The 27,420-nt window shown below is 43.8% G+C and overlaps 1 protein-coding gene across 4 annotated transcripts in view; it reads left to right on the top strand.

Moving 5' to 3' along the window:
* The window catches only part of LOC139380841 (semaphorin-5B-like), a 288,353-nt gene that overhangs the window by 201,812 nt on the left and 59,121 nt on the right, over positions 1 to 27,420 (top strand). For all 4 annotated transcript variants that reach the window (XM_071123938.1, XM_071123939.1, XM_071123940.1 and 1 more), the window contains exons 10-12: positions 20 to 155; positions 868 to 1,078; positions 6,533 to 6,740. In XM_071123938.1, coding sequence (XP_070980039.1) covers positions 20 to 155; positions 868 to 1,078; positions 6,533 to 6,740 — 555 coding nt within the window. The remainder of the gene's footprint in view (positions 1 to 19; positions 156 to 867; positions 1,079 to 6,532; positions 6,741 to 27,420) is intronic.

The following is a 27,420-nucleotide window of genomic DNA, read 5'->3' as shown; positions in this document are numbered from 1 at the left end:
TTCTCTGTCTGTCCTACAGGAACAGTATAGCAGCATCTGCAGTGTGTGCATTTAACCTTAGCTCCATCACCCAGGCCTTCAACGGGCCCTTCCGTTCCCAGGAGAACCCCCGCTCTACCTGGCTGCCCACCCCCAACCCCATCCCCAACTTCCAGGTTAGTGCTGGTCTGGAGGGTAATCCTGCCCACCCTGTGTATCCCCAGAACCAGGACGAAAGGACACTGCATCTAGGAGGCATTTGATATAAGAACTAGGGATCATGCACCACATCATTTAAGAAATGCAACCGTAGCTTTATGAAGAAATTAATGTCATCCAGTATTTAATAATGGCATTTAAGGAGCATATTGTTGCTGTAGCGTGCCAGATCCAGAGATGTTGTTTAGCCCAACAACAGTCATTACATTGTAACAGTGATTACATTGTAACAGTCATTACATTGTAACAGTCATTACATTGTAACAGTCATTACATTGTAACAGTCATTACATTGTAACAGTCATTACATTGTAACAGTCATTATCTTGTAGGTGTGAGTAAGTGTGATTACTAAAGGACAAAAGGAGAATGAAATGACCACAGCCTGAGACGTAGTATTCATTTAATCAAAACAATAATGACTGTGAACACGAGGCATTTTTCATTTTCATTATGTGGCAAAAGAGCCACTCTTTCCCTCGCTCTCTTTCCCCTCTTTCTCATGCTCTCTCTCTCTCTCTCTCTCTCTCTCTCTCTCTCTCTCTCTCTCTCTCTCTCTCTCTCTCTCTCTCTCACTCACTCACTCACTCACTCACTCACTCTCACTAAACCTCTCACTCCTCCCTCCCGCCCGCCCGCCTCTCCCACCGCTCCTCCACCCCTCCTTAGTGTGGGACCATAGATGACGACGGCGGTCCTAACGATGGTCTGACGGAGCGCAGCCTCCAGGACGCCCAGCGGCTGTACCTGATGAACGACGTGGTGCAGCCTGTCTCTGTGGACCCCTTGGTCATGCAGGACGATGTGCGCTTCTCCAGGCTGGTAGTGGACATCGTACAGGGTCACGACACCCTCTACCACGTCATGTACATCGGCACAGGTCAGCACAGAGTTCAAATGTCAGGTGTCAAGGTCAATAGGTTAGACCCAATAATCAATCATCAACCAATTAATTAATCAATCAAATCAAATCAAATCAAATGTATTTATATAGCCCTTCGTACATCAGCTGCTTCTCAAAGTGCTGTACAGAAACCCAGCCTAAAACCCCAAACAGCAAGCAATGCAGGTGTAGAAGCATGGTGGCTAGGAAAAACTCCATAGAAAGACCAAAACCTAGGAAGAAACCTAGAGAGGAACCAGGCTATGTGGGATGCCGGGTGGAGATTATAACAGAACATGGCCAAGATGTTCAAATGTTCATAAATGACCAGCATGGTCGAATAATAATAAGGCAGAACAGTTGAAACTGGAGCAGCAGCACGGCCAGTTGGACTGGGGACAGCAAGGAGTCATCATGTCAGGTAGTCCTGGGGCATGGTCCTAGGGCTCAGATCCTCCGAGAGAGAGAAAGAAAGAGAGAAGGAGAGAATTAGAGAACGCACACTTAGATTCACACAGGACACCGAATAGGACAGGAGAAGTACTCCAGATATAACAAACTGACCCCAGCCCCCCGACACATAAACTACTGCAGCATAAATACTGGAGGCTGAGACAGGAGGGGTCAGGAGACACTGTGGCCCCATCTGAGGACACCACCGGACAGGGCCAAACAGGAAGGATATAACCCCACCCACTTTGCCAAAGCACAGCCCCCACACCACTAGAGGGATATCTTCAACCACCAACTTACCATCCTGAGACAAGGCTGAGTATAGCCCACAAAGATCTCTGCCATGGCACAACCCAAGGGGGGGCGCCAACCCAGACAGGATGACCACATCAGTGAATCAACCCACTCAGGTGACGCACCCCTTCCAGGGACGGCATGAGAGAGCCCCAGTAAGCCAGTGACTCAGTCCCTGTAATAGGGTTAGAGGCAGAGAATCCCAGTGGAAAGAGGGGAACCGGCCAGGCAGAGACAGCAAGGGCGGTTCGTTGCTCCAGAGCCTTTCCGTTCACCTCCCCACTCCTGGGCCAGACTACACTCAATCATATGACCCACTGAAGAGATAAGTCTTCAGTAAAGACTTAAAGGTTGAGACCGAGTTTGCGTCTCTGACATGGGTAGGCAGACCGTTCCATAAAAATGGAGCTCTATAGGAGAAAGCCCTGCCTCCAGCTGTTTGCTTAGAAATTCTAGGGACAATTAGGAGGCCTGCGTCTTGTGACCGTAGCGTACGTGTAGATATGTACGGCAGGACCAAATCAGAGAGATAGGTAGGAGCAAGCCCATGTAATGCTTTGTAGGTTAGCAGTAAAACCTTGAAATCAACCCTTGCCTTGACAGGAAGCCAGTGTAGAGAGGCTAGCACTGGAGTAATATGATAACAAATTTTGGTTCTAGTCAGGATTCTAGCAGCCATATTTAGCACTAACTGAAGTTTATTTAGTGCTTTATCCGGGTAGCCGGAAAGTAGAGGATTGCTGTAGTCTAACCTAGAAGTGACAAAAGCATGGATAAATTGTTCTGCATAATTTTTGGACAGAAAGTTTCTGATTTTTGCAATGTTACGTAGATGGAAAAAAGCTGTCCTTGAAATGGTCTTGATATGTTCTTCAAAAGAGAGATCAGGGTCCAGAGTAACGCCGAGGTCCTTCACAGTTTTATTTGAGACGACTGTACAACCATTAAGATTAATTGTCAGATTCAACAGATCTCATTGTTTCTTGGGACCTAGAACAAGCATCTCTGTTTTGTCCGAATTTAAAAGTAGAACGTTTGCAGCCATCCACTTCCTTATGTCTGAAACACATGCTTCTAGCAAGGGCAATTTTGGGGCTTCACCATGTTTCATTGAAATGTACAGCTGTGTGTCATCCGCATAGCAGTGAAAGTTAACATTATGTTTTCGAATGACATCCCCAAGAGGTAAAATATATAGCGAAAACAATAGTGGTCCTAAAACGGAACCTTGAGGAACACCAAAATTTACAGTTGATTTGTCAGAGGACAAACCATTCACAGAGACAAACTGATAATCTTTCCGACAGATAAGATCTAAACCAGGCCAGAACTTGTCCGTGTAGACCAATTTGGGTTTCCAATCTCTCCAAAAGAATGTGGTGATCGATGGTATCAAAAGCAGCACTAAGGTCTAGAAGCACGAGGACAGATGCAGAGCCTCGGTCCGATGCCATTAAAATGTAATTTACCACCTTCACAAGTGCAGTCTCAGTGCTATGATGGGGTCTAAAACCAGACTGAAGCATTTCATATACATTGTTTGTCTTCAGGAAGGCAGTGAGTTGCTGCGCAACAGCCGTTTCTAAAATGTTTGAGAGGAATGAAAGATTCGATATAGGCCGCTAGTTTTTTATATTTTCTGGGTCAAGGTTTGGCTTTTTCAAGAGAGGCTTTATTACTGCCACTTTTAGTGAGTTTGGTACACATCCGGTGGATAGAGAGCCGTTTATTATGTTCAACATAGGAGGGCCATGCACAGGAAGCAGCTCTTTCAGTAGTTTAGTTGGAATAGGGTCCAGTATGCAGCTTGAAGGTTTAGAGGCCATGATTATTTTCATCATTGTGTCAAGAGATATAGTACTAAAACACTTGAGCGTCTCTCTTGATCCTAGGTCCTGGCAGAGTTGTGCAGACTCAGGACAACTGAGCTTTGAAGGAATACGCAGATTTAAAGAGGAGTCCGTAATTTGCTTTCTAATAATCATAATCTTTTCCTCAAAGAAGTTCATGAATTTATCACTGCTAAAGTGAAAGCCATCCTCTCTTGGGGAATGCTGCTTTTTAGTTAGCTTTGCGACAGTATCAAAAAGGAATTTCGGATTGTTCTTATTTTCCTCAATTAAGTTAGAAAAATAGGATGATCGAGCAGCAGTAAGGGCTCTTCGGTACTGCACGGTACTGTCTTTCCAAGCTAGTCGGAAGACTTCCAGTTTGGTGTGGCACCATTTCCGTTCCAATTTTCTGGAAGCTTGCTTCAGAGCTCGGGTATTTTCTGTGTACCAGGGAGCTAGTTTCTTATGAGAAATGTTTTTAGTTTTTAGGGGTGCAACTGCATCTAGGGTATTGTGCAAGGTTAAATTGAGTTCCTCAGTTAGGTGGTTAACTGATTTTTGTCCTCTGGCGTCCTTGGGTAGACAGAGGGAATCTGGAAGGACATCAAGGAATCTTTGTGTTGTCTGTGAATTTATAGCACGACTTTGGATGTTCCTTGGTTGGGGTCTGAGCAGATTATTTGTTGCAATTGCAAACTTAATAAAATGGTGGTCCGATAGTCCAGGATTATGAGGAAAAACATTAAGATCCACAACATTTATTCCATGGGACAAAACTAGGTCCAGAGTATGACTGTGACAGTGAGTGGGTCCAGAGACATGTTGGACAAAACCCACTGAGTCGATGATGGCTCCGAAAGCCTTTTGGAGTGGGTCTGTGGACTTTTCCATGTGAATATTAAAGTCACCAAAGATTAGAATATTATCTGCTATGACTACAAGGTCCGATAGGAATTCAGGGAACTCAATGAGGAACGCTGTATATGGCCCAGGAGGCCTGTAAAACAGTAGCTATAAAAAGTGATTGAGTAGGCTGCATAGATTTCAGAAGCTCAAAAGACAAAAACGTCTTCTTTTTTTTTGTAAATTGAAATTTGCTATCGTAAATATTAGCAACACCTCCGCCTTTGCGGGATGCACGGGGGATATGGTCACTAGTGTAGCCAGGAGGTGAGGCCTCATTTAACAGAGTAAATTCATCAGGCTTAAGCCATGTTTCAGTCAGGCCAATCACATCAAGATTATGATCAGTGATTAGTTCATTGACTATAATTGCCTTTGAAGTAAGGGATCTAACATTAAGTAGCCCTATTTTGAGATGTGAGGTATCATGATCTCTTTCAATAATGACAGGAATGGAGGTGGTCTTTATCCTAGTGAGATTGCTAAGGCGAACACCGCCATGTTTAGTTTTGCCCAACCTAGGTTGAGGCACAGACACGGTCTCAATGGTGATAGCTGAGCTGACTACACTGACTGTGCTAGTGGCAGACTCCACTATGCTGGCAGGCTGGCTAACAGCCTGCTGCCTGGCCTGCACCCTATTTCATTGTAGAGGTAGAAGAGTTGTCTATGTTGGTAGATAAGATGAGAGCACCCCTCCAGCTAGGACGGAGTCCGTCACTCCTCAGCAGGTCAGGCTTGGTCCTGTTTGTGGGTGTGTCCCAGAAAGAGGGCCAATTATCTACAAATTCTATCTTTTGGGAGGGGCAGAAAACAGTTTTCAACCAGCGATTGAGTTGTGAGACTCTGCTGTAGAGCTCATCACTCCCCCTAACTGGGAGGGGGCCAGAGACAATTACTCGATGCCGACACATCTTTCTAGCTGATTTACACGCAGAAGCTATGTTGCGCTTGGTGATCTCTGACTGTTTCATCCTAACATCGTTGGTGCCGACGTGGATAACAATATCTCTATACTCTCTACACTCGCCAGTTTTAGCTTTAGCCAGCACCATCTTCAGATTAGCCTTAACGTCGGTAGCCCTGCCCCCTGGTAAACAGTGTATGATCGCTGGATGATTCGTTTTAAGTCTAATACTGCGGGTAATGGAGTCGCCAATGACTAGAGTTTTCAATTTGTCAGAGCTAATGGTGGGAAGCTTTGGCGTCTCAGACCCCGTAACGGGAGGAGTAGAGACCAGAGAAGACTCGGCCTCTGACTCCGACTCGCTGCTTAATGGGGAAAACCGGTTGAAAGTTTCTGTCGGCTGAATGAGCGACACCGGTTGAGCGTTCCTACAGCATTTCCTTCCAGAAACCGTGAGAAAGTTGTCCGGCTGCGGGGACTGTGCCAGGGGATTTATACTACTATCTGTACTTACTGGTGGCACAGACGCTATTTCATCCTTTCCTACACTGAAATTACCCTTGCCTAACGATTGCGTCTGAAGCTGGGCTTGCAGCACAGCTATCCTCGCCGTAAGGCGATCGTTCTCCTGTATATTATGAGTACAGCGGCTGCAATTAGAAGGCATCATGTTAATGTTACTACTTAGCTTCGGCTGTTGGAGGTCCTGACGAACCGTGTCCAGATAAAGTGTTCGGAGTGAAAAAGTTGAGGGAAAAAACTAAAATATAAACGGTAATTAAAAAGTAAAAACCGTAAAGTTGTCAGGTAGCAAAATAGGTTGGCAACAAAACGCACAGCAACTCGTAAACAAGTCTGCAAGTTGTGACCGGAAATGACGTTCAGGCGAAGAACACAATCGTATCACAATCAATGCCTGCACCCTTCACTAGCTGTCTATCCAAAGGACGTTCTATTGACCTATTATAGGACCCTGAGTTTTCCCTAACCACATGACCTGACTGTATACAGTACAATCCAACAAATTCTCATCGTCCTCTTCCTCCTCTCTCCTCCAATCAGAATACGGCACCATCCTGAAGGCCCTGGCCACCACCAATAAGAGCCTTCAGGGGTGTTACCTGGAGGAGATCCAGCTCCTCCCCCCTGGGGTGCGGGAGCCAATCCTGAACCTGCAGATCCTTCACAGTGATAGGTCACTGTTTGTAGGACTCAACAACAGAGTTCTGAAGATTCCATTGGAGAGATGCTCCAACTACAAGACTGAGACGTGAGTTTCTTACATTTTTACAATTTGTACAAGTACACAAAAAGCCCAACTGGCCAACAAACCCAAACGTATAGGAGAGTACATGTTAGGAAAAGCTGCAACTTCATGACTGAGACGTGAGTTCCTCAAAATGGGGATTATTACACATTCTCTATCACATCTCCGCGTTTCAGTAAAGTTTTGGTATAGTTTCTGTAAACTTCCATAAAAATGTACAGAGTGTTGTTTATTGCTTACTTGGAAACAACTTGCCTTCCTTTCATATAGCCGAAAACCTATAAACAGGTCTGCATATGTATTTTCCTTAAATGCTATATTTAAAGTAGTTAGTTTAAATATAGTGTTTAAAGGTTTTCGGCTATATGAAATGAAGGCAAGTTGTAATTGTATTTTTTTGTAATTGTATCAGTAACTTACTGTATTAATCAACAGTATGACACCGTGTAAACGGAAAACAGTAGATTAGCGTACGATGCACAGTAAACTACCATACATTTGTTTTACAGCACACCGTAAGACCTTTCTGTAATTTCAACAGTAAAACACCTTAGAATGCACAGTAAAATACCATATATTTTTTACAGTCTTAATTATGATGCATTGTGGGAAAATGTTAGTAGGCGGGGAAGGAGTCTCTGGCTCATGAACATATTTTAAGGTGTGGCTTATAAGAGACTATATTTGTTACACCTGTGGGTGAGAATGCTGTACCCCCACATAACATTGTAATATACTTTCTTTTCAAAATATTTTAAACCTTGTTTTGAAATTCTACAGTAACTTGCAAGCCAAATGCTGCCAGTGCTTTACTCTTATTCTAAATCCAGTAAAATGTTTGGAGCACCAAAAACCTTTTAAACACTAGTGGATGCATGGTATTGTTGTTTCTTACTTATTAACATATTTTCAGATGTGTCTTGTAAGAGTCTATATTTATTGTACCTGTTAGTGAGAGTGCAGTACCAATGTAAGTAATATGTAGTAGTTAAGATTTTGTTAAGGCTTAAAGTGAATAGTATATAAAACACCAAATATCAGTTGGTATGCTGTAATACATAGTTAAATATTCACTATTAGCAGTTGCTGATTTTATTTTCAATACAATTCAGCAATAAAGTAATGTACTGCTGTTTTGCTATATATTTACTGCAGCATACTGTAAATTATGGTGCATTGCGTAGAAATATTGTGGTAGGAGAAAGAATCACTGCCTCAGTAACATATTTTAAGGCGTGCTTTGGAAGTGGCTATATTTGTTGTTGAGAGTCCTGTACCAATTTAAGTGATATGTGGTAGTAGTTCTCTAACAATTAAATGTATACTGAACAAAGATATAAACGCAACATGCAACAATTTCAAAGATTTTACTGAGTTACAGTTCATATAAGGAAATCAATCAATTTAAATCAATTCATTAGACCCTGATCTATGGATTTCACATGAATGGGCAAGGGCGAAGCCATATGTGGGCATGGGAGGGCAAAGGCCGAGCTAGGCCCAGCCAATCAGAATGAGTTGTTCCCCACAAAAGGGACTTATTACAGACAGAATTCTCCTCAGGTTCATTAGCTGTCAGGATGGTTGGACTCAGACGATCTTGCAGGTGAAGAAGACTGAAGTTTTGTAGTGATTTCGTGTTATAGTTGTTGATGTAAAGAATATTTGTTGGTCGGTGGTGTGTAATGAAAAGCAAACAGACGCTGCACTTGACACACTTATGAAATAGCTTATTCCAGTTACTAATAAGCACGCATCCATTAAGAAAATGACTGTAAAAACTGTTAAATCCCCATGGATTGATGAGGAATTGAAAAATTGTATGGTTGAGATGGATGAGGCAAAAGGAATAGCAAATAAGTCTGGCTACACAACTGATTGACAAACATATTGCAAATTGAGAAATCATGTGACTAAACTGAATAAAAAGAAGAAGAAACTACACTATGAAACAAAGACAAATTACATAAGGAATGATAGTAAAAAGCTTTTGAGCACCATAAATGACATTTTTGGGGAAAAGGCAAACTCAGCTCCATCATTCATTGAATCAGATGGCTCATTCATCACAAAATCGACTGATATTGACAACTACTTTAATGTTTTTTTCATTAGCAAGATTAGCAAACTTACATAATGACCACATCGCTCGCGTCATAAAATAAATGTACGCATACATGTTGTTCAATTATTGCACCCACACTGCTTGCACACGTCAGCGAGCGTCTGCGTGGCCAGGCACTAAAATAGAAATTGGTTCTATTTGTGACGCTCAACACGCTGCAAGTCTAGCCTCTCCCATCTCCTCATTGGTGTTTAGGAGCATAAACCCATGTGTGGGATTGAAAGATGAATTTAGGTCCACACTCCGGTTGGTTGTAGTAATGCTGTAAAGTTGGTTGCCAACCACAATATAAAGTCCAAAGAAGAAAAAGAGGCTGAAGGAAGGAGGAGAGATGACGAGAAAAACAAATGTGTTTTACCATTTTAGCTGTGGATTAATTGTCAGAGTAGAGGACCTTGTGCATTTCAGATAAAACAACCCAATGTTTATATACCAGGACAAATTAGCTAGCAACAGCAAGCTAGCTAGCTAAATTACTATAAGTGTTTAATGCTTTTTGACCTGTCCCCAAATCAATATAATTGGTTCAGAGTTTGTTTTGATATTTCAACCTGCGTGTCCTGATCGCTTCTGGTGTGGGTGAATAAAATCAACTTGGGCACACGGACACGCGCACGCGTGCGGTTTGGTCAGCATGTTAGGCAACAAATGGTGACACTACACATCGAATTATATCTGACCAAATTATGAAAGACAAGCATTGTAATTTTGAATTCCGTAAAGTGAGTGTGGAAGAGGTGAAAAATTATTGTATATTGACCATGTCAAGCCACCGGGGTCTGACAATCTGGATGAAAAATTACTGAGGATAATAGCAGATGATATTACTCCTCCTATTTTCCATATTTTCAATTCAAGCCCACTAGAAAGTGTGTGCCCACAGGTCTGGAGGGAAGCAAAGGTAATTCTGCTACCTTTGAATAGTAAAGCCCCCTTTACTGGGCCAAATAAAGTGGCGGCAAGTAGCCTAGTGGTTAGAGTGTTAGACTAGTAACTGAAAGTTTGCAAGATTGAATCCCTGAGCTGACAAGGTAAAAATATGGCGTTCTACCCCTGAACAAGGCAGTTAACCCACTGTTTCTAGGCCGTCATTGTAAATAAGAATGTGTTCTTAAGTGACCTGCCTAGTAAAAAAAATTGCCGACCAATCAGCCTGTTACCAACCCTTAGTAAACTTAAGGGAAAAAATGTGTTTGACCAGATACAATGCTATTTTACAGTAAACAAATTGACAACCAACTTTCAGCACGCTTACAGGAAAGGACATTCAACAAGCACAGCACTTGTACAATTGACTGATGATTAGCTGAGAGAAATTGATGATAAAAATATTGTGGGGGGTTGTTTTGTTAGACTTCCGTGTGGCTTTTGACATTATTGATCATAGACTGCTGGTGGAAAAACGTATGTGTTATGACTTTACACCCCCTGCTATATTGTGGGTAAAGAGTTACCTGTCTAACAGAACACAGAGGGTGTTCTTTAATAGAAGCCTTTCCAACATAATCCAGGTAGAATCAGGAATTCCCCAGGGCAGCTGTCTAGTAGATCCTTTACTTTTTTCAACCTTTACTAACAACATGTGTAGTGCTATATTGTGGGTAAAGAGTTACCTGTCTAACAGAACACAGAGGGTGTTCTTTAATAGAAGCCTTTCCAACATAATCCAGGTAGAATCAGGAATTCCCCAGGGCAGCTGTCTAGATCCTTTACTTTTTTCAACCTTTACTAAGGACATGTGTAGTGCTATATTGTGGATAAAGAGTTACCTGTCTAACATAACACAGAGGGTGTTCTTTAACGGAAGCCTCTATAGGACAATAGGCAAGCAGCTTGGTGAGAAGGCAACAAATGTTGGCGCAATTATTAGAAAATGGAGGAAGTTCAAGATGACGGTCAATCACCCTCGGTCTGGGGCTCCATGCAAGATCTCACCTCGTGGGGCATCAATGATCATGAGGAAGGTGAGAGATCAGCCCAGAACTACACGGCAGAACCTGGTCAATGACCTGAAGAGAGCTGGGACCACAGTCTCAAAGAAAACCATTAGTAACACACTACACCGTCATGGATTAAAATCCTGCAGTGCACGCAAGGTCCCCCTGCTCAAGCCAGCGCATGTCCATGCCCGTCTGAAGTTTGCCAATGACCATCTGGATGATCCAGAGGAGGAATGGGAGAAGATTATGTGGTCTGATGAGACAAAAATAGAGCTTTTTGGTCTAAACTCCACTTGCCGTGTTTGGAGGAAGAAGAAGGATGAGTACAACCCCAAGAACACCATCCCAACCGTGAAGCATGGAGATGGAAACATCATTCTTTGGGGATGCTTTTCTGCAAAGGGGACAGGACGACTGCACCGTATTGAGCGGAGGATGGATGTGGCCATGTATCACGAGATCTTGGCCAACAACCTCCTTCCCTCGGTAACAGCATTGAAGATGGGTCCAGTATGACAACGACCCGAAACACACAGCCAGGGCAACTAAGGAGTGGCTCCGTAAGAAGCATCTCAAGGTCCTGGAGTGGCCTAGCCAGTCTCCAGACCTGAACTCAATAGAAAATCTTTGGAGGGAGCTGAAAGTCCGTATTGCCCAGTGACAGCCCCGAAACTTGAAGGAGCTGGAGGTTTGTATGGAGGAGTGGGCCAAAATCCCTGCTGCAGTGTGTGCAAACCTGGTCAAGAACTACAGGAAATGTATGATCTCTGTAATTGCAAACAAAGGTTTCTGTACCAATTTTTTTTTAAATTTTCTGCTTTTCTGATGTATCAAATACTTATGTCATGCAATAAAATGCAAATTAATTACTTAAAAATCATGCAATGTTATTTTCTGGATTTTTGTTTTAGATTCTGTCTCTCACAGTTGAAGTGTATCTATGATAAGACCTCTACATGCTTTGTAAGTAGGAAAACCTGCAAAATCGGCAGTGTATCAAATACTTGTTCTCCCCACTGTATATCATATATCACTGTATCATCGGCATACATTTGAACTTCAGACCCAGTACAGACAAAAGGCAGATCATTCATGTACAGGCTGAACAGGAGGGGCCCCAGTATTGACCCTTGGGGCACGCCCACATCATAGCTAAGAGTGGGCGACAGCTCATTACTCACTCTGACACACTGAGTTCTTCTGCCTTCAAGGTATGATTTCATCCATCTCAAGGCATCGGGGAAAAGTTGAACATTGACAATATTGTGATGAGAACTTTGTGGTTAACAGTATCAAAAGCCTTCCTTAGGTCCAGAAACACAGCCCCAACAATGCCCCCTTTGTCCATCTTGGACCTCACATTTTCCATAACAAAGCAGTTGGCCATTTCTTTGGAGTGTTTTGCTTTGAAGCCAAACTGTATGGAGTGTAATGTGAAGGAGCTGTTGTTGAGGTGGGCAATCAGTTGTTCTGCTACACACTTTTCAACAACTTTCGACACCACATGTAGTATACTAATGGGCCTGTAGTTACCAACGTCAGCAGAATTCTACTTCCGGCGCCGACAGAGATGGCCACCTCGCTTCGCGTTCCTAGGAAACTATGTAGTATTTAGTTTTTTTACGTGTTATTTCTTACATTGGCACCCCAGGTAATCTTAGGTTTTATTACATACAGTCGGGAGGAACTACTGGATATAAGAGCCACGTCAACTCACCATCATTACGACCAGGAATATGACTTTCCTGAAGTGGATCCTCTGTTTTGCCCACCACCCAGCACAATGGTTCGGATCCCAGCCGGTGAATCAAAACAACGACGCCGTAAAAGGGGCAGACAAAGTGTTCTTCTGGTCAGGCTCCGGAGACAGGCAGATCACGCACCGCTCCCGAGCATAATTCTCGCCAATGTCCAGTCTCTTGACAACAAGGTTGATGAAATCCGAGCAAGGGTAGCATTCCAGAGAGACATAAGAGACTGTAACGTTCTTTGCTTCACGGAAACAGACTAAACACTTCTTTGCTCGCTTTGAAGACAATACAGTGCCACTGACACAGCACACTACCAAAACCTGCGGACTCTCCTTCACTGCAGCCGACGTGAGTAAAACATTTGAGCGTGTTAACCCTCGTAAGGCTGCAGACCCAGACGGCATCCCCAGCCGCGTCCTCAGAGCATGTGCAGACCAGCTGTTCCCACATGCTTCAAGAGGGCCACCATTGTTCCTGTTCCCAAGAGAGCTAAGGTAACTGAGCTAAACGACTACCGCCCCATAGCATTCACTTCCGTCATCATGAAGTGCTTTGAAAGACTAGTCAAGGACCATATCACCTCCACCCACCCTACCATCGACACCCTAGACCCACTCCAATTTGCTTACCGCACCAATAGGTCCACAGACGACGCAATCGCAACCACACTGCACACTGCCCTAACCCATCTGGACAAGAGGAATACCTATGTGAGAATGCTGGTCATCGACTACAGCTCAGCATTTAACACCATAGTACCCTCCAAACTCGTCATCAAGCTCGAGACCACCCCGCCCTATGCAACTGGGTACTGGACTTCCTGATGGGCCGCCCCCAGGTGGTGAGGGTAGGTAACAACATCTCGCTGAACATCCCGCTGATCCTCAACACTGGGGCCCTACAAGGGTGCGTTCTGAGCCCGCTCCTGTACACCCTGTTCACCCACGATGATTGTGGACTTCAGGAAACAGCAGAGGGAACACCCCCCTATCCACATCGATGGAACAGTAGTGGAGAGGGTAGCAAGTTTTAAGTTCCTCGGCATACACATCACAGACAAACTGAATTGGTCCACTCACACAGACAGCATCGTGAAGAAGGCGCAGCAGCGCCTCTTCAACCTCAGGAGGCTGAAGAAATTCGACTTGTCACCAAAAGCACTCACAAACTTCTACAGATGCACAACCGAGAGCATCCTGGCGGGCTGTATCACCGCCTGGTATGGCAACTGCACCGCCCTCAACCGTAAGGCTCTCCAGAGGGTAGTGAGGTCTGCACAACGCATCACCGGGGGAAAACTACCTGCCCTCCAGGACACCTACACCACCCGATGTCACAGGAAGGCCATAAAGATCATCAAGGACATCAACCACCCGAGCCACTGCCTGTTCACCCCGCTATCATCCAGAAGGCGAGGTCAGTACAGGTGCATCAAAGCTGGGACCGAGAGACTGAAAAACAGCTTCTATCTCAAGGCCATCAGACTGTTAAACAGCCACCACTAACACTGAGTGGCTGCTGCCAACACACTGACACTGACTCAACTCCAGCCACTTTAATAATGGGAATTGATGGGAAATGATGTAAATATATCACTAGCCACTTTAAACAATGCTACCTTATATAATGTTACTTACCCTACATTATTCATCTCATATGCATACGTATATACTGTACTCTATATCATCGACTGTATCCTTATGTAATACATGTATCACTAGCCACTTTAAACTATGCCACTTTGTTTACATACTCATCTCATTTGTACATACTGTACTCGATACCATCTACTGTATCTTGCCTATGCTGCTCTGTACCATCACTCATTCATATATCCTTATGTACATATTCTTTATCCCCTTACACTGTGTACAAGACAGTAGTTTTGGAATTGTTAGTTAGATTACTTGTTATTACTGCATTGTCGGAACTAGAAGCACAAGCATTTCGCTACACTCTCATTAACATCTGCTAACCATGTGTATGTGACAAATAAAATTTGATTTGATTTGATTTGATTTGACTGCGTGGCCACGCACACCTCCAACTCAATCATCAAGTTTGCAGACGACACTACAGTGGTAGGCTTGATTACCAACAACGACGAGATGGCCTACAGGGAGGAGGTGAGGGCCCTTGGAGTGTGGTGTCAGGCGTACACATCACGGACAAAATGAATTGGTCCACCCACACAGACAGCGTGGTGAAGAAGGCGCAGCAGCGCCTCTTCAACCGCAGGAGGCTGAAGAAATTTGTCTTGTCACCAAAAGCACCTGATGTCACAGGAAGGCCATAAAGATCATCAAGGACAACAACCACCCGAGCCACTGCCTGTTCACCCCGCTATCATCCAGAAGGCGAGGTCAGTACAGGTGCATCAAAGCAGGGACCGAGAGACTGAAAAACAGCTTCTATCTCAAGGCCATCAGACTGTTTAACAGCCACCACTAACATTGAGTGGCTGCTGCCAACATACTGACTCAACTCCAGCCACTTTAATAATGGAAATATTGATGTAAAAAATGTATCACTAGCCACTTTAAACAATGGCACTTTTATATGTTTACATACCATACATTACTCATCTCATATGTATATACTGTACTCGATACCATCTACTGCATCTTGCCTATGCCGTTCTGTACCATCACTCATTCATATATTTTTATGTACATATTCTTCATCCCATAACACTTGGTAGTTGTCACATAAGGTAGTTGTTGTGAAATTGTTAGGTTAGATTACTCTATTACTGCATTGTCGGAACTAGAAGCACAAGCATTTCACTACACTCGCATTAACATCTGCTAACCATGTGTATGTGACAAATAAAATTTGATTTGATTTGATTTAAAGATGGACGTTATTATGGCCAACTTCCAGACCCTTGGAAACACCCCCTGACCAATAGATATATTGGCGACCTTAGTAATGGGGCCAGTGAGTGACTGTAGTTTTTAAGAAAGGTAGAGTCCAGCCCAAACACATATTTGGCTTTAGAGGTCTTTAGTGAGCTAATCACCTTGTTCACCTCTGACTCAGAAACCTCCCTTATGAGGAAGACAGGTTGAGTGTCATTCACTAGCACTGAGCCCAAGAAACCAGTGGAGGAGTTCTGTGTCAGTACCCTGAAGGCTATTGCTATTTCGACTGCATCCTGTGTTAGATTGTCATTCACCATGATTTCTAGTCTTTTTGCAGTGTTTTTGCAGGTGTTTCCCTGTTAACTCTTTTAGATTCTCCCAGATCAATTTAGAATTTCCCTTTGCTTCACCAATTACATTAATAATAAAAGTTTGCCTTGGCCTGTCTGATTTCTTTCATGACCTTATTTCTCAACATGGTAAACCTACATCTGTCATGCTCTAATTTGGACTTCAGGGAGGTTTTTAGAGCTCGTTCTTTCATCAGTTTCCAGATTTCTCCATTTAGCCAAGGAAGAGTGCTCTTTTGGCCACGTTTGGATTGGATTTTCTTTTGGAAGCCATTTATTGTAGTCTGGATTGTGGATAGAAAAACCTGACTATCAGCTTCCACATCTGTATAGGACAAGAGATCATTCCAGTTAATTCCCTTCTTTGTGTTTTCAAAATAATTTAATTCACTCTTAGGTAATCTGAGTTGATCAGGCTTTCTAACAGTAGAGAGGTTAAACCTGTTCTTAGAAAGCTTTCTGACTACAAGTGTCAGATTATGATCAGATAGCCCAGTAACAATATTGAATGATTTAGTCACTCTCTGGTTTATTACTGAACACCAGATCAATCTGTGTTTTAGAGCAACAAGTCACCCTGGTTGGCCCTTTAACTAGCTGTGTAAGGTCAAAGGTATTAGTGATCCATTTGAGAGTTTTCCTACAAGACTTGTCTTCATAATTAATGTTAAAATCTCCCATTAACATGACCTCTTTCCCAAAATGACATTCCCTAAGCATGTTATTAAACTGAAACTCCTCTTCCTTCAGTCCTGTCTCTCCTGAATACATTGTAGCCAGGCACAATCAAAGCAGCACATGGAGAGTTGTTATGGAGCCATGTCTCTGAAAGGCAGAGGAAGTCAAGGTTGGGGTTTGTGAGAAGATGTTGAATTTGATCACTTTTTGGAATGACACTACGAATGTTATAGTGCCCCCCTAGTAGTCCCTTGGGCTTAGCTTGTGGGTCCCAGATGACTTCAGAATGAATGACACATTGAAAAAAAGTAAAATCTTCGGTGTTTTCTGACGGCTGGGTTTGGGCCGTTTTGATTAGGGGCAGAGTCAGGGATCGCGTATAGCGACTTGGATATGTTTGGAGAGTCAAATTCCATTTTGGAGCTGAGTGACTCAAGAGAAACCATGGGACCAAAGCACTCACCCACTTCCGCAGCGGCGACGATCAGTGGCAATCCTCTACTTTCCACTCCGGTGATCAGCGCTGGCTCGGTGATGTTAGGCCCAGGGTTGAATTGCACATCCCCGGGAAGCAGGAGGGTAGTGGATTGGTAGTTTAACAGTTTCCGATAAATGTTGGACCTGTGTTTGTTACTCCTAAATAGTTCAGTGGAATAGGGAGCGAGGTAGACTTGGCCATTATTCAGAACATTATGGTATGCTGTGTACTGTCCGCTCCTGTGTAACGGTGAACCAATGTGTTTGGTGTTGTAATTCTCCGGCAGTAGATTGATTGTGTCATCCCAGCAAGGACGCACTGAGATTATCAGTAGAGCAGCTACATAACTGATAATCGTGACAATGTACTGGAGATAAAACACACAATTGGGCTTTAAATCTTTGCATGAGTTATTTAGCTGGGGTCGGCGTACACCTGTTAAAGATAAAATAACAGCATCTGTAGGAAAAGCGGCACCCCCCTCCCTTCCGTCTGCCATCATCCACATCGATCTTTTGCCTTCTTCTAATGCCTCTTAAGGGGAAAGTAATCTAAAAGTAACTGAATGTTATTAGATTACGTTACTGAGTTTGAGTAATCCAAAAGTTACGTTACTGATTACAGTTTTTGACAGGTAACTAGTAACTGTAACGGATTACAATTTAGAAAGTAACCTACCCAACCCTGATAAAATGCATGTCAATCTCTCCTGGGTCAAAGGGGAGGAGAGACTGACTTCATCACTACTTGTATTTATGAGAGGTATTGACATGTTGAATGCACCGAGCTGTCTGTTTGAACTACTGGCACACAGCTGCGACACCTATGCAAACCCCACAAGACATGCCACGAGGTCTCTTCACAGTCCCCAAGTCCAGAACAAACTATGGGAGGTGCACAGTACTACATAGAGAAATGTTTAGGTACCCTTCCCCCGATCAGTGCCTCAACACAATCCTGTCTCGGAGCTCTACTGACAATTCCTTCGACCTCATGGCTTGGTTTTTGCTCTGACATGCACGGTGGGATCTTATATAGACAGGTGTGTGCCTTTCCAAATCATGTCCAGTCAATTGAATTTACCACAGGTGGACTCCAATAAAGTTGTGGAAACATCTCAAGGATGATCAATGGAAAATGGATGCACCAGCTCAATTTCGAGTCTCATAGCAAAGGGTCTGAATATGTAAATAAGGTATTTCTGTTTTTAATTTTAATAAATGTGCAAACATTTTAAAAACCTGTTTTCGATTTGCCATTATTGGGCATTGCATGTAGATTGATGAGGATTTATATTTTTTTAAATCCATTTTAGAATAAGGCTGTAACATTACAAAATGTGGAAAATGTAAAAGGGTCTAAATACTTTCAGAAGGCACTGTATCATAAGATATGTTGTTGTAATTGTAATTACTTGGAGACCAATGTGTCCTTAACTACAACAACATTTGTATTAATGGTTACAGAAACGTTTTACTTGCTATGACTGTGATTTGAGCTTTTGTTTTATCAACGTTGATTGAATGCAAGTTGCTAAGGACAAGAGCTGCCAGTAACTTACTGTACATTTCACAGGAAATGTTTTACAGTGAACTCTGTTTGTCAGGCCTTAAGCATTTCATTAATGCTTTTAATCAACTCTCTCTGCCTGCTGGATGTGGGGACAACAATCCCTCAAAGTCAGCCTGTTTTTTTGGGCCAAAGTAAAGCTGCATCCATGCTTTGTCAGCTCGCTGTGCAATAACGTGTGCTGAGGCGCATGAAGGGCAACTTACTGTATGAGAGATTGTTTTGTGTGTGTGTGAAGGGGCTCATGCATATGATGAGTCAGCATGCTATTTCTTAACCCACTGTCTCCATCACATGTCACCGACAGTAATACACACGCACGCATACACACACAGATGCACACGCACTCATCTTCGTCGGGTACATCAATGAACACTAAACAAGGTGGGATTGAGAAGATGTGAGAGCAGAGCGGGAGCGGAAGCCTCGGTAGCCAGGCCTATTTAAAACACAGTAGGGAAGCCTCGGTAGCCAGGCCTATTTAAAACACAGTGTGGAAGCCTCGGTAGCCAGGCCTATTTAAAACCCAATGGGGAAGCCTCGTAGCCAGGCCTATTTAAAACCCAGTGGGGAAGCCTCGGTAGCCAGGCCTATTTAAAACACAGTGTGGAAGCCTCGGTAGCCAGGCCTATTCAAAACCCAGTGGGGAAGCCTCGGTAGCCAGGCCTATTGAAAACACAGTGTGGAAGCCTCGGTAGCCAGGCCTATTTAAAACCCAGTGGGGAAGCCTCGGAAGCCAGGCCTATTTAAAACACAGTGTGGAAGCCTCGGTAGCCAGGCCTATTTAAAACACAGTGGGGAAGCTTCGGTAGCCAGGCCTATTTAAAACACAGTGTGGAAGCCTCGGTAGCCAGGCCTATTTAAAACCCAGTGGGGAAGCCTCGGTAGCCAGGCCTATTTAAAACACAGTGTGGAAGCCTCGGTAGCCAGGCCTATTTAAAACACAGTGGGGAAGCCTCGGTAGCCAGGCCTATTTAAAACCCAGTGGGGAAGCCTCGGTAGCCAGGCCTATTTAAAACACAGTGTGGAAGCCTCGGTAGCCAGGCCTATTTAAAAGTATGGTGGAAAAATCACACAGGGTTCAAGGGCACACCAGGGAAACACTGTCCTTTATCCTACCACCTCATATCTGCCAGCCTCAGTAGCAATCACAGTTGGTATTCAGTACACACAGACTCAGTAGCACCGACAGTCAGTAGTCAGGAGACAGAGAGACTGTCCATGCAGGAACATCAGTATGACAGCTAACGTTGGATCAGGACATGCAGGAAAGTGGAAAGGACAGATGCCTATTACACATTATTATATCTTAGCATAGGCTCTCAGTTAAATCTCATGCACTGAATGTGCATGCACAACGCACATGTTTCACAGACAACAATGTTCTACCAGAAGCCTATACAGTTTGTTTCTGACTTTTATTGAAAGAGGACAATAATCACTCACTCTCTCTCTCGCTCGTATTCTGCCACTGTGTAGTCTCTTTTTCGGGCCAAATAGCATTGTAGTTTGCGCTGTTTTTTGTTAATTACTTGACACATTGGAAAGAATTATCCTTTTGCTTTCTCACAATTTCATTGGGTCTAATTGTGTTGCTGTCCTGGGGCTCTGTTTGTGTTTGTGAACAGAGCCCGAGGACCAGTTGCTTAGGGGACTCTTCTCCAGGATAATCTCTCTGTAGTTGATGGCTTTGTAATGGAAGGTTTGGGAATCACTTCCTTTTAGGTGGTTATAGAATTGAACTGATCTTTTCTGGACTTTGATCATTAGCAGGTATCGGCCTAATTCTGCTCTGCATGCATTATTTGGTGTTCTACATTGTACACAGAGGATATTTTTGCAGAATTCTGCATGCAGAGTCTCAATTTGGTGTTTGTGCAATTTTGTGAATTCTTTGTTGGTGTGCGAACCCCAGACCTCACAACTGTAAAGGGAAATGGGTTCAATAACTGATATAGATCATTTTAACCAGATCCTAATTCATACGTCAAATTTGATGTTCCCGGGTGGCGCAGTGGTTAAGGGCGCCACCTGTGCCATCAGAGTCCCTGGGTTCGCGCCCAGGCTCTGTCGTAATCGGCCGTGACCGGGAGGTCCGTGGGGCGACGCACAATTGGCCTAGCGTCGCCCGGGTTAGGGAGGGCTTGTCCTTGTCTCATCGCACACCATCGACTCCTGTGGCGGGCTGGGCGCAGTGTGCGCTAACCAAGGTGGCCAGGTGCACGGTGTTTCCTCCGACGCATTGGTGCGGCTGGCTTCCTGGTTGGATGCGCGCTGTGTTAAGAAGCAGTGCGGCTTGGTTGGGTTGTGTATCGGAGGACGCATGACTTTCAGCCTTCGTCTCTCCCGAGCCCGTACGGGAGTTGTAGCAATGAGACAAGATACTACAACAATTGGATACCACGAAATTGGGGAGAAAAAGGGGTAAAAAATAAATAAAATAAAAAAATAATAAAAAAAAAATAAATTTGATGTTCCTTTTGATGGCATAGGCCCTTCTGGCCTTGTCTCTCAGATCGTTCACAGCTTTGTGAAAGTTACCTCTGACGCTGATGTTTAGGCAGAGGTACGTTTTTTGGTGTGCTAGATGGGTGGGGTGTCTAGATGGAATTTGTATTTGTGGACCTGGCAACTGGACATTTTTTTTTTCAATATTATTTTTGTCTTACTGAGATTTACTGTCAGGGCCCATTTCTGACAGAATCTGTGCAGAAGATCTAGGTGCTGCTGTCGGCCCTTCTTGGTTGGGGACAGAAGCACCAGATCATCAGTAAACAGTAGACATTTGACTTCAGATTCTAGTAGGGTGATGCCGAGTGCTGCAGACTGTTCTAGTGACCTCACCAATTCGTTAATATATAAGTTGAAGAGGGTGGTGCTCAAGCTGCATCCCTGTCTCACCCCACGGCCCTGTGGAAAGAAATGGGTGTTTTTGCCAATTTTAACCACACACTTCTTGTTTGTGTACATGGATTGTATAATGTCATATGTTTTTCCCCCAAGACTGCTTTCCATTCATTTAAATTTTTATTTTATTTATTTATTTCACCTTTATTTAACCAGGTAGGCAAGTTGAGAACAAGTTCTCATTTACAATTGTGACCTGGCCAAGATAAAGCCAAGCAGTTCGACACATACAACAACAGAGTTACACATGGAGTAAAACAAACATACAGTCAATAATACAGTATAAACAAGTCTATATACGATGTGAGCAAATGAGGTGAGATAAGGGAGGTAAAGGCAAAAAGGCCATGGTGGCAAAGTAGATACAATATAGCAAGTAAAACACTGGAATGGTAGATTTGCAATGGGAGAATGTGCAAAGTAGAAATAAAAATAATGGGGGTGCAAAGGAGCAAAATAAATAAATTAATTAAATACAGTAGGGAAAGAGGTAGTTGTTTGGGCTAAATTATAGGTGGGCTATGTACAGGTGCAGTAATCTGTGAGCTGCTCTGACAGTTTATGCTTAAAGCTAGTGAGGGAGATAAGTGTTTCCAGTTTCAGAGATTTTTGTAGTTCGTTCCAGTCATTGGCAACAGAGAACTGGAAGGAGAGGCGGCCAAAGAAAGAATTGGTTTTGGGGGTGACTAGAGAGATATACCTGCTGGAGCGTGTGCTACAGATGGGAGATGCAATGGTGACCAGCGAGCTGAGATAAGGGGGGACTTTACCTAGCAGGGTCTTGTAGATGATATGGAGCCAGTGGGTTTGGCGACGAGTATGAAGCGAGGGCCAGCCAACGAGAGCGTACAGGTCGCAATGGTGGGTAGTATATGGGGCTTTGGTGACAAAACGGATTGCACTGTGATAGACTGCATCCAATTTGTTGAGTAGGGTATCGGAGGCTATTTTGTAAATGACATCGCCAAAGTCGAGGATTGGTAGGATGGTCAGTTTTACAAGGGTATGTTTGGCAGCATGAGTGAAGGATGCTTTGTTGCGAAATAGGAAGCCAATTCTAGATTTAACTTTGGATTGGAGATGTTTGATATGGGTCTGGAAGGAGAGTTTACAGTCTAACCAGACACCTAAGTATTTGTAGTTGTCCACGTATTCTAAGTCGGAGCCGTCCAGAGTAGTAATGTTTGACAGGCGGGTAGGTACAGGTAGCGATCGGTTGAAGAGCATGCATTTAGTTTTACTTGTATTTAAGAGCAATTGGAGGCCACGGAAGGAGAGTTGTATGGCATTGAAGCTTGCCTGGAGGGTTGTTAACACAGTGTCCAAAGAAGGGCCAGAAGTATACAGAATGGTGTCGTCTGCGTAGAGGTGGATCAGAGACTCACCAGCAGCAAGAGCGACCTCATTGATGTATACAGAGAAGAGAGTCGGTCCAAGAATTGAACCCTGTGGCACCCCCATAGAGACTGCCAGAGGTCCGGACAGCAGACCCTCCGATTTGACACACTGAACTCTGTCAGAGAAGTAGTTGGTGAACCAGGCGAGGCAATCATTTGAGAAACCAAGGCTGTCGAGTCTGCCGATGAGGATGTGGTGATTGACAGAGTCGAAAGCCTTGGCCAGATCAATGAATATGGCTGCACAGTAATGTTTCTTATCGATGGCGGTTAAGATATCATTTAGGACCTTGAGCGTGGCTGAGGTGCACCCATGACCAGCTCTGAAACCAGATTGCATAGCAGAGAAGGTATGGTGAGATTCAAAATGGTCGGTAATCTGTTTGTGGACTTGGCTTTCGAAGACCTTAGAAAGGCATGGTAGGATAGATAAAGGTCTGTAGCAGTTTGGGTCAAGAGTGTCACCCCCTTTGAAGAGGGGGATGACCGCAGCTGCTTTCCAATCTTTGGGAATCTCAGACGACACGAAAGAGAGGTTGAACAGGCTAGTAATAGGGGTGGCAACAATTTTGGCAGATAATTTTAGAAAGAAAGGGTCCAGATTGTCTAGCCCGACTGATTTGTAGGGGTCCAGATTTTGCAGCTCATTCAGAACATCAGCTGAGCAGATTTGGGAGAAGGAGAAATGGGGAAGACTTGGGCGAGTTGTTGTGGGGGGTGCAGTGCTGTTGACCGGGGTAGGAGTAGCCAGGTGGAAAGCATGGCCAGCCGTAGAAAAATGCTTATTGAAATTCTCAATTATGGTGGATTTATCAGTGGTGACAGTGTTTCCTATCTTCAGTGCAGTGGGCAGCTGGGAGGAGGGGTTCTTATTCTCCATGGACTTTACAGTGTCCCAGAACTTTTTTGAGTTAGTGTTGCAGGAAGCAAATTTCTGCTTGAAAAAGCTAGCCTTGGCTTTTCTAACTGCCTGTGTATAATGGTTTCTAGCTTCCCTGAACAGCTGCATATCACGGGGGCTGTTCGATGCTAATGCAGAATGCCATAGGATGTTTTTTTGTTGGTTAAGGGCAGTCAGGTCTGGGGAGAACCAAGGGCTATATCTATTCCTGGTTCTAAATTTCTTGAATGGGGCATGTTTATTTAAGATGGTTAGGAAGGCATTTAAAAAAAATATCCAGGCATCCTCTACTGACGGGATGAGATCAATATCCTTCCAGGATACACCGGCCAGGTCGATTAGAAAGGCCTGCTCGCTGAAGTGTTTCAGGGAGCGTTTTACAGTGATGAGTGGAGGTCGTTTGACCGCTGACCCATTACGGATGCAGGCAATGAGGCAGTGATCGCTGAGATCTTGGTTGAAAACAGCAGAGGTGTATTTAGAGGGCAAGTTGGTTAGGATGATATCTATGAGGGTGCCCGTGTTTAAGGCTTTGGGGAGGTACCTGGTAGGTTCATTGATAATTTGTGTGAGGTTGAGGGCATCAAGTTTAGATTGTAGGATGGCTGGGGTGTTAAGCATGTTCCAATTTAGGTCGCCTAGCAGCACAAGCTCTGAAGATAGATGGGGGGCAATCAGTTCACATATGGTGTCCAGAGCACAGCTGGGGGCAGAGGGTGGTCTATAGCAGGCGGCAACGGTGAGAGACTTGTTTTTAGAGAGGTGGTTTTTTAAAAGTAGAAGTTCAAATTGTTTGGGTACAGACCTGGATAGTAGGACAGAACTCTGCAGGCTATCTTTGCAGTAGATTGCAACACCGCCCCCTTTGGCAGTTCTATCTTGTCTGAAAATGTTGTAGTTTGGAATTAAAATGTCTGAATTTTTGGTGGTCTTCCTAAGCCAGGATTCAGACACAGCTAGAACATCCGGGTTGGCAGAGTGTGCTAAAGCAGTGAATAGAACAAACTTAGGGAGGAGGCTTCTAATGTTAACATGCATGAAACCAAGGCTATTATGGTTACAGAAGTCGTCAAAAGAGAGCGCCTGGGGAATAGGAGTGGAGCTAGGCACTGCAGGGCCTGGATTCACCTCTACATCGCCAGATGAACAGAGTAGGAGTAGAATAAGGGTGCGGCTAAAAGCAATAAGAATTGGTCGTTTAGAACGTCTGGAACAGAGAGTAAAAGGAGGTTTCTGGGGGCGATAAAATAGCATCAAGGTATAATGTACAGACAAAGGTAAGGTAGGATGTGAATACAGTGGAGGTAAACCTAGGTATTGAGTGATGAAGAGAGAGATATTGTCTCTAGAAACATCATTGAAAACAGGAGATGTCATTGCATGTGTGGGTGGTGGAACTAATAGGTTGGATAAGGTATAATGAGAAGGACTAGAGGCTCTACAGTGAAATAAGCCAATAAACACTAACCAGAACAGCAATGGACAAGGCATATTGACATGAAGGAGAGGCATGCTCAGTCGAGTGATCAAAAGGGTCCAGTGAGTGGAGAGGTTGGTTGGGGTCACTGCGATTTAGACAGCTAAATCGGTAGCAAGCTAGCATAGGAGCAAGCTAGCATAAGATGGAGGTCTGTTATTAGCCAACTCTTGCGTTCCGTCAGTAGATTAGTGGGTTTCCGTGTGGTAGAGGGGATGAATCCAAATCACACAACAACAACAAAAATAAAAACAATAGATATAGTTATAGAGGCCCAAGAAGAAAAATAAATAAATAAATAAAAATAAAATAAAAATTGTCCGATTGTCTATTCAGATAGCAGCCGATAAGATAGCCAACGGCTAGCAGGCCGCAGATGGGCGCCCAGGCAACGTTGCGCCGGAGGAGCCAGCCGGACAGTTCCCTCGGGTAGACAACGTCGGCAGTCTAACCGTGAATGCCCGGTGGGGCTCCGCGTAGGCAGCAAAACGGGTCCGGATAGGTGACTGCAGCCCAGGAGTGATTGATGGAACTCTTCAGCTGGCTAGCTCCGGAACAATTGATGTTAGCTCCGGAATCGCCGAAAGCCGATAGTCACACGGATAGCAGCTAGCTAGCTGCGAGATCCAGGCATGGACGTCCAGAGCCAGCGGCCGAAATCCAGGGACATGGAGAGAAAAATTGGTCCGATATGTTCCGCTCCGAGCCGCGCTGCGCTGCACCGCACAAAACTGGCGATAGATTCTCGAGCCAAAGGACAGCCGATGACCACAAACCGTGGTCAGCTGAGTACCAACGATTAGCCAGTAAATAAGCTAACTAGCTTCTGAACTAGCCCCTGAACCAGCTTCAGAGTAGCTTCTGGACCAGCTTCTGGCTAGCTCCCGGCTAGCTTCTGGCTAATTTCTGGCTAGCCTCTCGGAGGATCACAGATCTGAGGTAAATAATACTTTTTTATATAAATATAAATTGGTGAAACGGATTGCAGGAGAGTGTTCTGAAGATGAGTTTTTGGAAAATTAAAAATGTATGTGAAAAAAAAGTTGTAAATATATATATATACGGGACACGACAGGACGAGGACAAAAAAACGTCTGAACTGCTATGCCATCTTGGTCTCACATGAGTGGATAGCAGACCCTCATGCCAAACTGAGTCAAAAGTTTTTTTTTTAAATCAACCAAGCATGAGAAGACTTTTCCTTTGATTTGTTTGTCAATTAGAGTGTGCAGTTAGGGTGTGCATTTGCTCAGTACATCGCTTTCACTGAGGAAATGTATGAGTCTGCAGTTATTGATAAAGCAGAGGATTTTCCCAAGGTTGCTGTTGATGCATATCCCACAGTAGTTATTGGGGTCAAATTTGGATTGGGGTGATCAGTCCTTGGTTTCAAATATTGGGGAAGATGCCAGAGCTGAGGATGATGTTAAATAGTTTAAGTATAGCCAATTGGAATTCATTTAATTTAGGATACCATCAACACCGCAGGCCTTTTGGGGTTGGAGAGTTTGTATTTTGTCCTGTAGTTCATTAAATTTAATTAGAGAATCTACTGGGTTCTGGTTCTTTAATTCTAAGATTTATATTTGATTATGGATGTGTTTTTGCTGTTTGTTCTTTGTTCTTTGTTATAGAGCCAAAAATATTGTTTTGGATAGATAATTCTTCATGTTGTTGTTTGTTTAGTTAGTGTGTTCACATTTTCTCAGAGGTGGTTAGATTCTATGGATTCTTCAGTTACATTGAGCTGATTTCTGACGTACTGTTCCTTCTTTTTCCATAGGTTATTTCTGTATTGTTTTAGATATTCACCATAGTGAAGGCGTAGGCTCAGGTTTCCTCGGTCTCTATGTTTTTGGTTGGATACGTTTCTCAATTTCTTTCTTAGGTTCACACCTTAAGTATTACAGTGAAACGTTTTGTCCAGGAAGTTGAAATCATGCTTCTGTTTTGACTAATTTAACAGTGAGTTGGGTCTGCTCTATACCAAATTAGCATAACCCTTGAGCCTCTTCCCTGTTACACACCTAGTGGTTTGGTGGATGGGACTGCCAGCTCTCTGTAACCTAGAGGGCAACCAGTGGGTCCGTTTCCTCTGTACTCTGTACCATGTTTCTTGTAAGATGACAATGTTTGTATTTCCTATTTATGTTATGAAGTTTGGGTTCCTGCTCTTAAGATGACCTCAGACCTTGTATATTCTCTCTCTCTCTCTCTCTCTCTCTCTCTCTCTCTCTCTCTCTCTC

This window comes from Oncorhynchus clarkii, chromosome 22, assembly GCF_045791955.1.
Source record: "Oncorhynchus clarkii lewisi isolate Uvic-CL-2024 chromosome 22, UVic_Ocla_1.0, whole genome shotgun sequence".
Classification (NCBI taxonomy): domain Eukaryota; kingdom Metazoa; phylum Chordata; class Actinopteri; order Salmoniformes; family Salmonidae; genus Oncorhynchus; species Oncorhynchus clarkii.
Note: the sequence above shows the minus strand (reverse complement) of the source record. Positions and strands in the feature narration are given on the sequence as shown.